At 57.3% G+C, this 12295-nt stretch overlaps 1 protein-coding gene across 6 annotated transcripts in view; it reads right to left on the bottom strand.

The window, feature by feature from the left end:
* The window catches only part of SSH2 (slingshot protein phosphatase 2), a 48943-nt gene that overhangs the window by 18470 nt on the left and 18178 nt on the right, over positions 1-12295 (bottom strand). For 3 of the 6 annotated variants that reach the window (XM_006036106.2, XM_025192349.1, XM_025192348.1), the window contains exons 2-5: positions 9950-10053; positions 6899-6963; positions 2561-2682; positions 164-232 (exon numbers count right to left, since the gene is read on the bottom strand). In XM_006036106.2, the coding sequence (XP_006036168.1) occupies positions 164-232; positions 2561-2682; positions 6899-6963; positions 9950-10053 (360 nt within the window). Of the gene's footprint in view, positions 1-163; positions 233-797; positions 885-917; positions 2533-2560; positions 2683-3273; positions 4525-6898; positions 6964-9949; positions 10054-12295 lie in introns of those variants that run through there. The other 3 variants (XM_025192347.1, XM_025192350.1, XM_025192351.1) reach the window with 3 other exon arrangements.

Genomic DNA, 12295 nt, shown 5'->3' with positions numbered 1-12295 from the left:
TTTGCCTTGCATCAGCAAGCTCTCAGACATATACACGTGTGCACCATACATGAACTGACACACGTGCACACACTGCTGCTCAATGCACGCAGCATCCCACCCTGTGCTCCTGCGTGGCCCAGAGCCCCTCGGCTTCCCGCCCGCCTGCACCAGGGACACTTACCCATCCCCGTCCAAGTGGATAAGGGTATCGCTCCACAGTGGCAGCACCAGGCCCATGGTACAAGTACTACTGCAATGGAAAAGAGAGAGTCAGGCGGGCGTGTTCCCAGGAGTCAGCCTGCTCATTTCACAGTGATGGCAGCAATTTGTATTCATCAGAAATCATGAATAAATCTCATGGCAGTGCAGGGACACCATGCAGTCAGCCTCGCGTGCTACAGGTGTCCTTGGCAGACTGAAGTGGTGTCTGACACGGGCTGTTAACCAAAGCTCGCGTATGCTAATGCCCTTGGCAGCCAGCGCAGAGCGCGCGTGTCTCCCCAGGGGAACAGCGAGCAGAATTTGGAAGCGGTAGGCTCTAGGAAGGAGGGCGGAGGGTCATGCGATCTGCAGTCAGCTCAAGGAGCCGGTGACAGGAACGGTCCCTATCTTCTCTCGGGTGCTGTCAGCCTGAATGGCTCAGGGCTGGTCCTGGCTTGGTTTGTTTTGGTCAGCGGCTCGGACAGGTGCTGGGACTGGGACAGTATTACTCAATGCCAGCAGGAACATCAGCACGCAAGATTCACGGCAGGACCCTAGCGCCCCTCCGTACCCAGCAGCTAAGCGTGGATAGCCAGGGGGGTGGTGTTATTTACTGGCAGTGTCACTGGTCTCCTGACTGCTCCTGTCACCTTAGCAGCACGTCGTGTTGGGCCATACACTTGGCTGGGCCAAGAGCAGAGCTAAAGTGATGAAAGAAGCAAAAAAACAACAACCTGTTGGGTATCAGGTCTCCGGGGAAGGGGCCGAAATCAATATGGGATCAAAGAGAAGCCTTCATGGAAAGATCTGGGTTGTCCTGTCCTCTGCACGCTAATGCTTTGCACTGGACTTGCTCGAGTCCACCCCAGGGGCCTTAGCCCGGGGGGCAGGCGTGGAAGGGCCCAAGGAGACACGTCCACACGCGACTATTTCTGTGGCCTGCAGGAGATGAGCTCATGGAAAAACGCGGTTCTGCGAGGCTGGTCGAGGTGGCCAGGGTATTTTTAGTGACACCGTTCACCCGGCGCTTCGCAGGGGCCATAGCAACTGCTCTATTTTGAGTGGTAAATATTGAGTGGACGGGGGGAGGGCCGTAACTCTAGGAGGCGGCTAAAAACGACCCCGCGTCGTTATCGGAGAGCGTGAGACCAGGTGCCAGCCAGCCCCTCTCGTCACGGGGGCAGCCGCCTCGGATGCTGGAGCCGACGGCCGCAGCAGTCTCCTCGAGACCAGCTCGGTGTCAGGGCTGTGCGGACCCGCGAAGCGTGAGCCCTGCGCTGACTCCCCAGGGCTCGATCCGCCCTGCACGCAGCATCGTTTACATGCTGCTCCTGGTGTGTAAATGGGGCTTTGAGCTCAGCACCTGACCAGAACTGAAGCTGAAGTGCAAGCAGGTGCTGTAAGTCCCCAAGGACGGCTGGGCAGATCCAGCCAGGTCTACCGTGAGCCCAAAGACTGGCTGCTGGAGGGGTAGTTTGCCCCCAGTACCACGGTTGGCAGCAATTAAATCACTCACACATTGAGATGCCCCTCAGTGCTCTGGGGCTGGTGCACAGAGCCCACATCACCAGGGACGTCCCACAAAGTTACCACAAATGCCAGGCATCCTGTTGCCTTCCCTCGTACCTGAGAAAGCCCAGTCGGCCGCCTGTTCGGGTACGTGCGTCACACCCTTCGCTCTCTACAGAGCACCCTGCATCCCCTTTAACCTCCAGCTAGGAAGCCTCTGCCCAGCACAGCTGGCACGGCTCGCCCAGACCTCCAGTTACACAGGCAGCAGAGACGGCTTAGTGACCACATTCTGCAACCCTCAGGGGAGCTCAGCAGCCATTCGAATAAACACAGCGAGCGCACTAAGCCCTGATGACGTGCACATGGCCACGCAGCCCGCCCAACGTGCCCTGTGGAGCCCCGATACCACCACTTTGCGAGTCCTGTCCACCTCGGTGAGGGACCTGTCGCAGCCCTGCTCAGCTCAGGCTCCAGGCATCTGCAGCTATGGCTTCTTATGATTTCACATGCTCCAGGAAAACTGGACATGATGAATATAAACAAGACCTCAGGGGCTCTCCACTAAGTGCCGGCGTCTTGCTTGGGCCCACTGGAGCTGTAGTTTTTGGGGATTTCCAAGTGCAGCCCTTCCTGCCAGCTCCTGGCAGCATAATGCTCGGCCCGGACTGCACATTTCAGAAACACAGTCCAGGATCTCCCCACCCCTTTAAAGAGCTAGGGGGGGATCTGGGGGCTGGTGAACAGGCCTGAAGCCTGAGGCTGTCTGTCCCAGACCAGGAGGAGTCCGGACAGCGGCTCTCCAGACACAGGTCGGTACCAGGCGCCATTCAGAAGAGGGCCCTTCCTGCCGCGGCGTGCCAGGTACCTGTCATTGGAAGAGAAATCCATTCCTAGGACAATGCTTTCCTCGGTGTCTTGCCGGCCGTTGGTGGACACCACCACCATGTATCGAGTGCGGTTCTGGTACGTGCTTTCCAGTCTTACAGCCTGAGGAGAGAAGAGGACAGAACAGCCGAGATCAGCAGACGTGCCAGCGTCATGCATGCAGGCACTCGCGCGCATTGCCCCTTCATGCCGGACAGCAGGCGTCAGTCACCACCGGCCTGAGCTAGTAGGGCTGGCTGGCGCTAGCCTGGGCACCGAGGGACTAGAGCACCTCTCTCACACCGAGGTCTTGCCCTGATGTGCTCACTGCAGCCTGCTGCTGCGGGGGAGCTCCGTTACAGCCAGGGGGTGTTGCCAAACACTGCTGGCAGCAGTCCACGGGGTGGCTGCTTTGGTCCTCTGGACCGTGCTTGCCCCAGAGAGGTGCTCCTGCCCCACGCAGCTCCTCACAGGCATTGGCTGTGGCTCCAGAGGAAGCGGCTGCGTCTCTCTTTCAAACAGGAGAGGGAAGAGCTGACCCTGCTCCGGAACCGGGAAGGGCTGATGAAATCCAGGCAGCCGGCTTTCCAGCCCCGCTGGCACGCTTCTAACAGGCGCTGAGGCGATGGGACCGCCGCGTGAGCACCTGCTGCCAACCGGCAAGAACAAGCCGGCACCGAGCTCCAGGAAGATGACAGACGGCAGAAAGCCTACCGCACGCGCCAGAAGCCAAGGGGAGCTACCAATTCGTGTCTCCCAAGGGCAGGCTGTGGTGTGCCCAACGGAGGGGACGCAGCTAGCATGCATGTGCTCGGCCTTGGTGGATGCAGCACGCTTTGCGCTTTCAGCACTCGCTGGCTTCTGTCCCAAGAGGCTCGCAATGACTTTAATGGCAGAACCCACTTGAAGAGAAACCAAGGCGCCCACAAAGAAAGGAGATCTCTTAATTACGGTACACTGAGTCATGAGTTTGCTGTGGGCCGTCTGAGCCAGCCCAGAAACCACTTGCATCCCGAGTGTTTATGCTGCCGTTGCGAAACGGCTTCCTGAACTTCCCAAGGCACCCGGGAGGAGCAAAGGAGGACAAGGGGGGGTGGAAAGAAAACAGCTGTCACAACCCAGCCCCATCCCGCTCACAGCATGGATACCTGGCTGCAATTAGATCCAGGATCTGAAACTCCCCCATCATGCTTTTAAGCCTCTGGGTCTGCGGTTCTCAGGCAAAGGCCCAGGCACAGAGCCCACATCTCACACCCTGCTCAGGCAGCAGGACCTGTATGCCTGCAACCCGTGGCACAGCTCACCCATGCCCTGCTAGCTGGGACAAGCTCCAGTTTCCTGGTTAAACCCTCCAGGCAGTGGAGCGAAGCCTGTGGGTTTGGCAAAGGAGCTCGCTGCCCAAACTCTGTGCTCTTGAGAAGCGCAAGGGAGAACTGCAGCCCTGGTAGGGGGAGCGCCAGTGCAACAGCTAGCACGGCCGCCACAGCGCCAAGGCCCAGCCCACCTTACAGGGGCCTAGGCAGCTTGGAGCCCGACTCGACGTGGCACAACGCGACGTTCTGTGCAGCGGAGGTAGTGCCCTGGCCCTGTTGCTCTAGGCTGAACCACGCACCTCACTTGACCTCTCAGTCCTGGCCACGATGCACCTCTTCTAGCAAAGTGGAGGACAAGTTTGCTGGGACCGGGAGAGGGGACGGCTGGCTGTCCAGGAGACAGTCTCTAGGACTTCTGCAGGACAGAGCGGGTGAGGAGTCTAAGCCAAGTTGAAGGGCCCGTGGGAACCAGGGAAATGGCATGGGATTTTTCACCCGCAGAAGATGACAACACCCAGAACGAAGACGAGCAGGAAGCCTCTGCTCCCTGGAGCCCAGGGAGCCCGAGCCACACGGGTTCCTTTCTAATTCCTCCTCCTGGCCTGTCTGGCACTCGGAGGATTAATGTAATCTAATTTACTACACTAAACCAATTTGGGTAGCAGTAATTAGAAGTGCGGCTTTAACGTAAGACCTTTCAGCACCGGCTGCCAGGCAGGTGCTAAAGGTCATGTGGCCTCAAGTCACAGAAGGGATTTTTCTCCTAGAGATTTTTAAGGAAAAAAGCGGATTTTTCTGGCTTGGCACTTGACACCCAGTGAGCACCTTCCCCTCTCCCCCTGCAATGTTATTCTAATTGATTGAGTGAAAAAGCTGCACTTTGCACTGATAACAGAGCTGACCCTAGAGCATCTCTAAGCCCTTCGCAAACAATTAGAGCCTCGTTGTGCCTGTGAGGACAAGGTCCCCCGACCCCTGGTCCGGAAGCTACATCCCACCTTCTGAATTAGAGTGTGGAGCAGCTCCTTAAGTGTTACCCCTCCTCGTGGCCTGGGTGCGTGCTGTGCTGTGCTGTGCTGGCTCTCTCCAATTAGCTGCCTGTGCAAGGGGAGGTTTTCTTCTCTAAGAGGAAGAGTGACTTACATCACATGAAATCTACTGTAGTTATTCTTGGGCCCGGCTCCCCGTCCAAGCGGCCAGCTTAAATATGCACCGTGATTATAGAGCAATTCTACCTTCTGCTGTAACCTCGCTCTGCCAAACAGTTACATCATGCAATATTTACCCAGCCAGAGGCAAACCACATTGTGCAGGTTCAAAGTCCACACAGAGGTCTCGCCCTTCCACCCCAGGCGCAGAGCACAGAAATCTCTGCCGCTGCGGAGGCAGCGGGTGTTTCTAAGCCGGAAGTTTTGGTTGGAGGCAGAGCAAGAGCCTGCGCTTGGAAACGGCTCCAAAGGCTCGGGCATGCTTTACCCCATTTCCTTCCCTCTCCTGGGCCTGCGCTGGCACTGCCAAAGGGCCCAATGCGGTGCTTGTGGAAGCCTGTGGGAACAGTGCTCCCGGCTCCAGTGCCAAGAGGAGCAGCACGATCAACACACAAGGCCTCCGAGACGTGCAGCTCGCTCTCCGTGCCGCCAACGCCGGAGGAGAGGAGAGCAGAGCAGCTCTTGAGGCACTGTTTACATTCGGAGTCTCCGCCGTGTACGTTATTATCCAGGAGCCTCTTGCCACTGCGCGCACCCCTCCTTTGTCCACAATCAATGGGATTCAAGTGGTCTATTGAACTTAACCTCCTGCCAAATTTTAGCATTCCGAATTTAACGCTGCACAAAAGGCTTTATGTCTCAGCCCACAGAGTCCTCATTCAGCTACGAACAAGGCCAATTTGTCCCTACTCGCACAATGTGGCCACTGATATTGCTGAACAATTACTTGCTCACTAATTTCAAGCAGACTAATGCTGGCCCCAATCTGGCAAAATGCTGAGCACGCCGGGCACCTACCCACCTCACCAGGAGCCAAGGGCACTGGATGCTTTGCAGAAAGTACCTTTCAGGCTGGTTTGCAATGAATCACGACACAGGCAGCAGCGAAGCACTTTCCATTGTCATGGTCAAAGTTTAAGTGCTTTGCAATGACGGCAACTGCCTTCCACTTAGACTAGATCTGGTTACGTGGTGGGCCAGGAGGAATCTGCAAACCAGCGGTGCTGGAATATCTCCCATGATGCTGGCTCGTCCGTGGGGGGAGTGGAGGGGAGCGGGGGTGAAAAAAATTGTTGCGATAGACCTAAACTAACCCAGCCGGCACTAGAAGGCCGATCAATAGTGATGGATGACGAGAGAGAAAACAAGCACTCAAGATCCTGTAGGTACTTCAATGCATTCAAGGTGTTTAAGACACTGTCAGTTCCCCCGCACTTCCCAAACTCACTCCTCTCTGTTTTAGGAGATACCCATACTATAGATCCACCACTTCTTTCCCACTGAAATCCCCCAAAGACAGGCACAACGTGCTGCCTAAGCAAGGTAGTCTTCTCCAGACCACCTCGAGCTACCGAGGCAGGCCCAGGATGGACCGCGGTGGCTCAGCTGCACTATTATGCAAAGATTTGAGGACGCAAAGAACTCGACTGAATTTGCGGGGTGCAGCTTGGGCCGGCTGGATTCATTACCTGCGTTGCTATGGTAATGTTCAGAGTTTTATGACAATGGCTACAGGATCTTGAGTGACCACAAGTGCCCAGGATGCGGCTCAGGCACATGGCAACAAACAAAGGCGGGAGCCCTCGGGTCACCCATTCACCCCGTCTCCCTGGGCAAATAAATAAGTCGGCCTTCGTTATCAGCCACTCCTTCGCCGTGTAGCTGTAAAGGAAAACTCACACCTCTGCAGCCCTTGATAAAGCAGAGGCCATGCAGACACATGTGCCCCACTGCTGTGGTGAGTCACAGCCGCTGGTGTGTCAAGGAGGCACATTCATTCCCGCGGCGCATTAGTCAGGAAGCAAGGAGCCAGCCTACCAGGCGGATGTTGTCCTCGGGCCGGAGCAGGATGAACATGGCCTGCAGGTGTTGCTGGAGGTCTCCTGCAGGGAGAGAAGGGGAGAGGTGAGGCCAGAGCCCAACACAGCTGCCCGCTGCCCAGCTGCCCTGCCTGCCCCAAGGTCCAGGAGCGGGCCAGGCAGCGGCCCCTGCCAGCACCACCGGTCTCTACTCGGGGGCGACAAGCTTCTCTGCCACCCAGGAAACAGCTCTTTGCTCTGGGCATTCCCTGTCCTCACCTCCTGCAAGCCCCAGTCCCACCACCCCCTTGACCAGAGCTTGTGCTTCCTGGGCAAGCTCTGTCCCTGTGACACCAAACACGCTGCAGAGAGGGTCTGCCTTGCCCTCAAGCAACCCCCAAGCCAGGGCTCCCACCTGCATTTCCAGGTGGCCTGGGGAAGGGATACAAGCCTTTCCTGATCCCCCCCAGACACATTTTAGCCCCCAGAGAGCCCTGGGACCGGGTCTCAACTGGACACAGGCTCTCCACCCAGCAAGAGGCATTCAATGACAGCCCCGTTGCAGACAGCGCCCTGTCCCTGGGAAGAGGGCTCCTTGCCCAACATGCCCGTCCTGCAGGGACTGGCTGCCGCAGGGCGAGCAACTGCCCCCACTGTCACCCCTGCTCAGCTGCCCACTCTCCTCCTGCATCCCCAATGCTGCTGGGAGACCAGACTTCCCCGTGCCAGGGCCATGCCAGAGGCCACAAGGGCCAGCCCGACTGGGTGCTGGGGGTCGCAGCTCCAGGGTAAAGGCTTAAAGAGGCCTCAGCCCGGATGGCTCCTGACAGGGACAAAGCCTGCAGTTGAAGCCTTTACACCCCACCGGCAGCTGAGAAAGCGAGCGATGCTTCTCCCAGCAAAGGTGAAGAACCAGGGTCTCAGGGCTTTGAACTGACAGCGGGGCTGGAACTGGAGGCCAGCACCTTGCAGCATCCCTCACAACACACCGAGTGTTGCACGGCGGCTTCAGAGAGGAGCGTGCACAAGCAACTTGCCGAGCCGGTTTCTCCTCCTGGGAGGCTCCAAGGCCAGTCAGCCAGGGAGCAGACAGACACAGGAGCAGCTGTGTTGCATTTCTCCTCCTTTCGTTGCTGGCCAGCCACCTGCCAGGGCAAAGTCCTGAACTTTCAAAGCCGGACGAAGCACCAGGACCCTGCTTAGCTCTGCCCTGGCAACCAGCCCAGCCACGCTTCACGTGTGGGCCTCAGGATGTCACACAGGAGCAGGGAAGGGGCAGATGCGAGCAAGGAGGGCACAGCACCGAAGACGGCATGGGCTGTCAGCGTGGCTGGTGTCGCGGCGGCAGTCGCTGTGTCTGCCCCTCCGTCCTCTGGCAGTCGGCGGTGAAGCAGCAGCCAGGACAGGATGGGAGACAATGCACCTCACCCCTCGTGGGGTCTAGCTTCAGGACAGCCCAGAGCTCTTCATTACAACAGCAATGACAGACAAGCGAGCGGTCTCCCGGTGGCACATCCTGCCAAGTGCCCGGGCAGTGCTTGCAGATAGAGACACTAAGGCACCAGGAGGCCAAAGGCTATTACCAGGCAGGCCAAGGACAGAGCTGGGATTAGAACCCAGCTTTCTAGGCAACAGAGACTCCAAGAACGCATGGTTTGGTGCGACTGCAGCACGGCAGATCTGGTCACTCAGCCTTTGGACGTCTCCAGGCTCGGTGTTCGCTCCAGCCGCAGAGTTTCACTCCTCTACTGTTCCCCAGCCCTGAGAACATGAACCGCAGGCTGGCAGCTCTGCTGTGTTACCCTCACGCACCAGTTCTGGCAACAGCTGCAAATCGGTTCCACTGGTCTGGAGCTCTCGGCAAGGTAAAGCCAACGTGGCCCTTCTCAAGGGAAAACTTTCTGCAGGGCAGGGTCAAGGCAGACCTGTAAAGGGCAGCTGACTCCGTTTCCGTGCCAGAGACAGACTTGCCAGCGAGGCTGACTTTTCAGGCTCCCGGCCCGTTCTGTTTTCTCTGGACACCAGGTAACAAACACCCCTCGCCCACAAACAGTTCAGCTCCTGCTTCCATATCCGGGGAGGGCAAGGGCACATGTAATTTTTTGCGTCCTCATCCAGGGCTGCTTCTTCAGGCACCTCAAAGCCTCTGATGGCAGACGATGGGATGAAACCGCTGTGGAAACCTTGACTTGAGCAGCTGCTTTCCAGGGGGGATGGAGCAGAGTCCAGCGTCTCTGCTGTCTGTTGCTGATACCTGAGCAGACTAGAAGTTCTCAACATCACCCCAAACCATCCGATCCCGGACGTGCCCTCAATGAATCAGCCCCGTGTACACAATGACCCAGCAGCGTCTGGGTTGTGTTCCTCTGCGGCTGACTTCTCAAACAAAGAAAGCAGAAAACAAGCCGAACTTCTAGCAGAGCAGGAGGGCGAAACTCAGACTGCCTTCGTATCGCTCATGCTGTTTGTCAACATCCGGACACCAGTCATGCTGATATGGCGCGGTGTTTTCCTACCAGCATTCACACCCGGAGGGGGACTTTCCTGGTGTGAAGCTGGTTAGGGATCAGGGAGACAGCCTGCAACCCCTGGTGCTGTGGTGCTGGGTACTGAACCCCTCCCTCCCCACCCAGGACAAAGCTTACAGAATAAGCTGACAGCTGCCGGGCCATTGTGGGCAGATATTCAGGCCGGCGTGTCTCTGCGCTAGTGATCGTTCTGCGTGACCCGGGAGGAAGCTTGCATTCTTGGCAGCGCAGCGGTGGCTCAGCTATTTATGGAGAGACGGTGACCAAATCTGTGGGCCGTGACAGCCTCCCTAAATCACCGCTTGGATGAGCGCAAGCCAACAACCTTGCAGCCTGCTGGGACCAGAGATGCGGCCCCGCGATGTTTGAACGAGTGGGAACGGGCGCTCTGAGCCTCACAGCCGTGAGCTGCACAAGCCGTGTTTACACAAGGCCGCGTGCTGGCGCGCACGTGGCTTCCGTCTGGCTGGCACCGAACCCGGGAGAGGGTGTATTCGGGGACAGGGCAACCAGGCAGCTCTGGCACTTGTGGGCACGCTTACCTGCATGCTTGTTGCGCCTGTGGCTGATCCTGGGAGTAGAAGACCCATTTCCTCTCGGCAGGAAGAGTGCGGCCCCTTTCACTGTAAGGAAGCTCTCGCTGATGCTGGAAGAGAAAGGTGCAAGAGCATGAGCAAGTGGAACCCAGCCCCCGTCTGTACAGGGAGAAAAGCAACCTGGTGCGAGGGGCCACTCCTTGCTGCGGATGCTCCAGCCCTCAGAGAGAAGGCACTCAGCCCCACTCCGTCTCTGGGCAGAAGACGGCACGCTTTCTTTTCCTCTAGAGCCGTGACAATATGCTCAGGGTGCACCTACAACGGAGCAGTGCAGGCAGAGGGAAGCGCAGAAGACCCCTCCCCTAATTCCACCCCAAAATGGCATGTGAGCATGCCTGGGGCAGTCCCCAACAGGGTTTTGTGATTTGGGAATGGAGATGAGGTCGGGGTTTCTCAATGCCAACACAGGGCGCAGGCCTGGGGATCTGGACTGCCATGCATTTGGATACCCCTGTCCCTCGCCGGCGAGGCAGCCTGCTGATGCCCCGGAGCCGCAACTGCCTTGCGCTGGTAGTTGGCTGAAGGAACATCAGCATGCACGACAGATTCACGGACCGCAAAAGGCTGCTGTCTGATGAATCATATGACAACTGGCTCACAAGGAGACTCGTGTAAATTAAAACCCAAATTAGCGCTGTCACCTTAAGCTGCCACTTCTTGCCCTGGCTTTGCCCTGCCATCAAGCGACACGAAGTGCGAGAAGCGTGCCGCCGACCCTCCTGAGCCCTTCAGCCACTTTCCTGTTGTTGTTTTGAAACAGGGATGCTCAACCAGGGTGCCGGGGCTCCCTGGGGTGCCCTATGATCCTTTCAAGGGTGCCGTGGGGTGCCAAACCCAATACCCTGGATAAGTCCAGAGTTCTCCAGTAGGAATCTATCCAACCATCCTGCTCTGCTGTGGTCTTTCTGAGGTCTTTGCACCAGAAGAATTACTCTAGTATTTTTCTACAGTCAACCCCCCCAAACCAAAAACTAAGAGCTGGAATTTTCCAAGTGTGCTTCGAGTCCGAAAAGGCTGAGAATCACTGTTTCAGAAGCAGAAAGTGAGACAGCGGACCTGGGCTGGGATCACAGCACCAGCCTCCGGCTTCTGTTCTACTCCAAGCTGATCAGCTTAAAACACAACCAAAAAAAACTTAAAAAGAAAAAAAGAGAGAGAGAAAAAAAAAAAGGGTAAACCAGAAACCACAGCCCCAGGCAACAGGACGGACTCTGCGCAAAACGGAGAGCGCGCAGGAGTCGCTGCCGCCGTGCCCCCGACAGCCCCGTGCCATAAAGCCGCCAGCTTGCTACACGCACTCCACCCAAGAGACCGGCCACCATAGTTCCTGCCTCCATTTAAATAAACCTACAGCCCATTATTTGCTGTTCTGAAAAGCTGAGTTGAGGAAAAGGAAGTTAAAACAGCAAAAAGCCCCTCCACGCATTGGAAGAAAGTTATGAGAATCGGAGAGAAGCTGGAGCGGACCCAGGGAACGCCCGTCACGCACGCGTCTCTTCTTCACACGCAGGGGTCTCAAGTCACCGAGCCAGGCAAGGTGCTTCAAGCCAAGTCATTTCAGCCCCTCTGAAGACAGAGGCTTTGCAAAGGATCCTGTTGTCACCCAGAGTAAAGAGCCAGTATGTCAGAAGCACCCTCAGGTCAGCGCCTGAGGTCGGAGAGAAAACTGCATTTCCCCAACCTCTGCCAGGACCAAATGCCACCTCTGGGGGAACGCTGCCTTCCCTGTTGCAGACGCCTGTCAATTCGGCACTCTTTGCTGTGCCGGGCTTTAGAAAAGCAGGTACCCTCCCAGCTCCCTTCCTTTGCTTTTGAGCCCGCAACATCCCAGGGGCCGAAGAGCCTGGAGCACAAATGCTCCGGTGCAGCCTGTGGTCTCCCCTCGGCGTCACCCGTTCCTGGGCTATAAACAAGACCAGATGCATCTTGACACGCAGGCAGATGTCCCGGCCAAACCCGAGCTGGGGCAGAAAAGACCTTTTCCCCAGCTCAGAAAGGATCGAGGAGCATTACTGTGCTCAATAAAGTGGATCGGCGGGCACTCGAAACAGCTGTTTTCTCAGGGGAAATGGGCCAAGCCCCCCGCGCCAAGCAGCCCAACCAGCCACCCTTGGGCACCGGGGGACGGTGACGTTCCCCATGGAGGGGCCGGGCCTCTCGGCTCCTTGAGGCACCCGTCGGACGTACCAGGAAACTGTTATTTTGAAACCGCGGATGTGGCAGACCCCCGTCCCCCCAAACTGGCTGAAGAATCATTGCAGAGGCCTCGTGTGCCGCAGAAGCACATTCCTG

Source organism: Alligator sinensis, unplaced genomic scaffold (genome assembly GCF_000455745.1).
Source record: "Alligator sinensis unplaced genomic scaffold, ASM45574v1 scaffold1642_1, whole genome shotgun sequence".
Classification (NCBI taxonomy): domain Eukaryota; kingdom Metazoa; phylum Chordata; order Crocodylia; family Alligatoridae; genus Alligator; species Alligator sinensis.
This window is presented reverse-complemented; position numbering and strand designations above follow the sequence as displayed.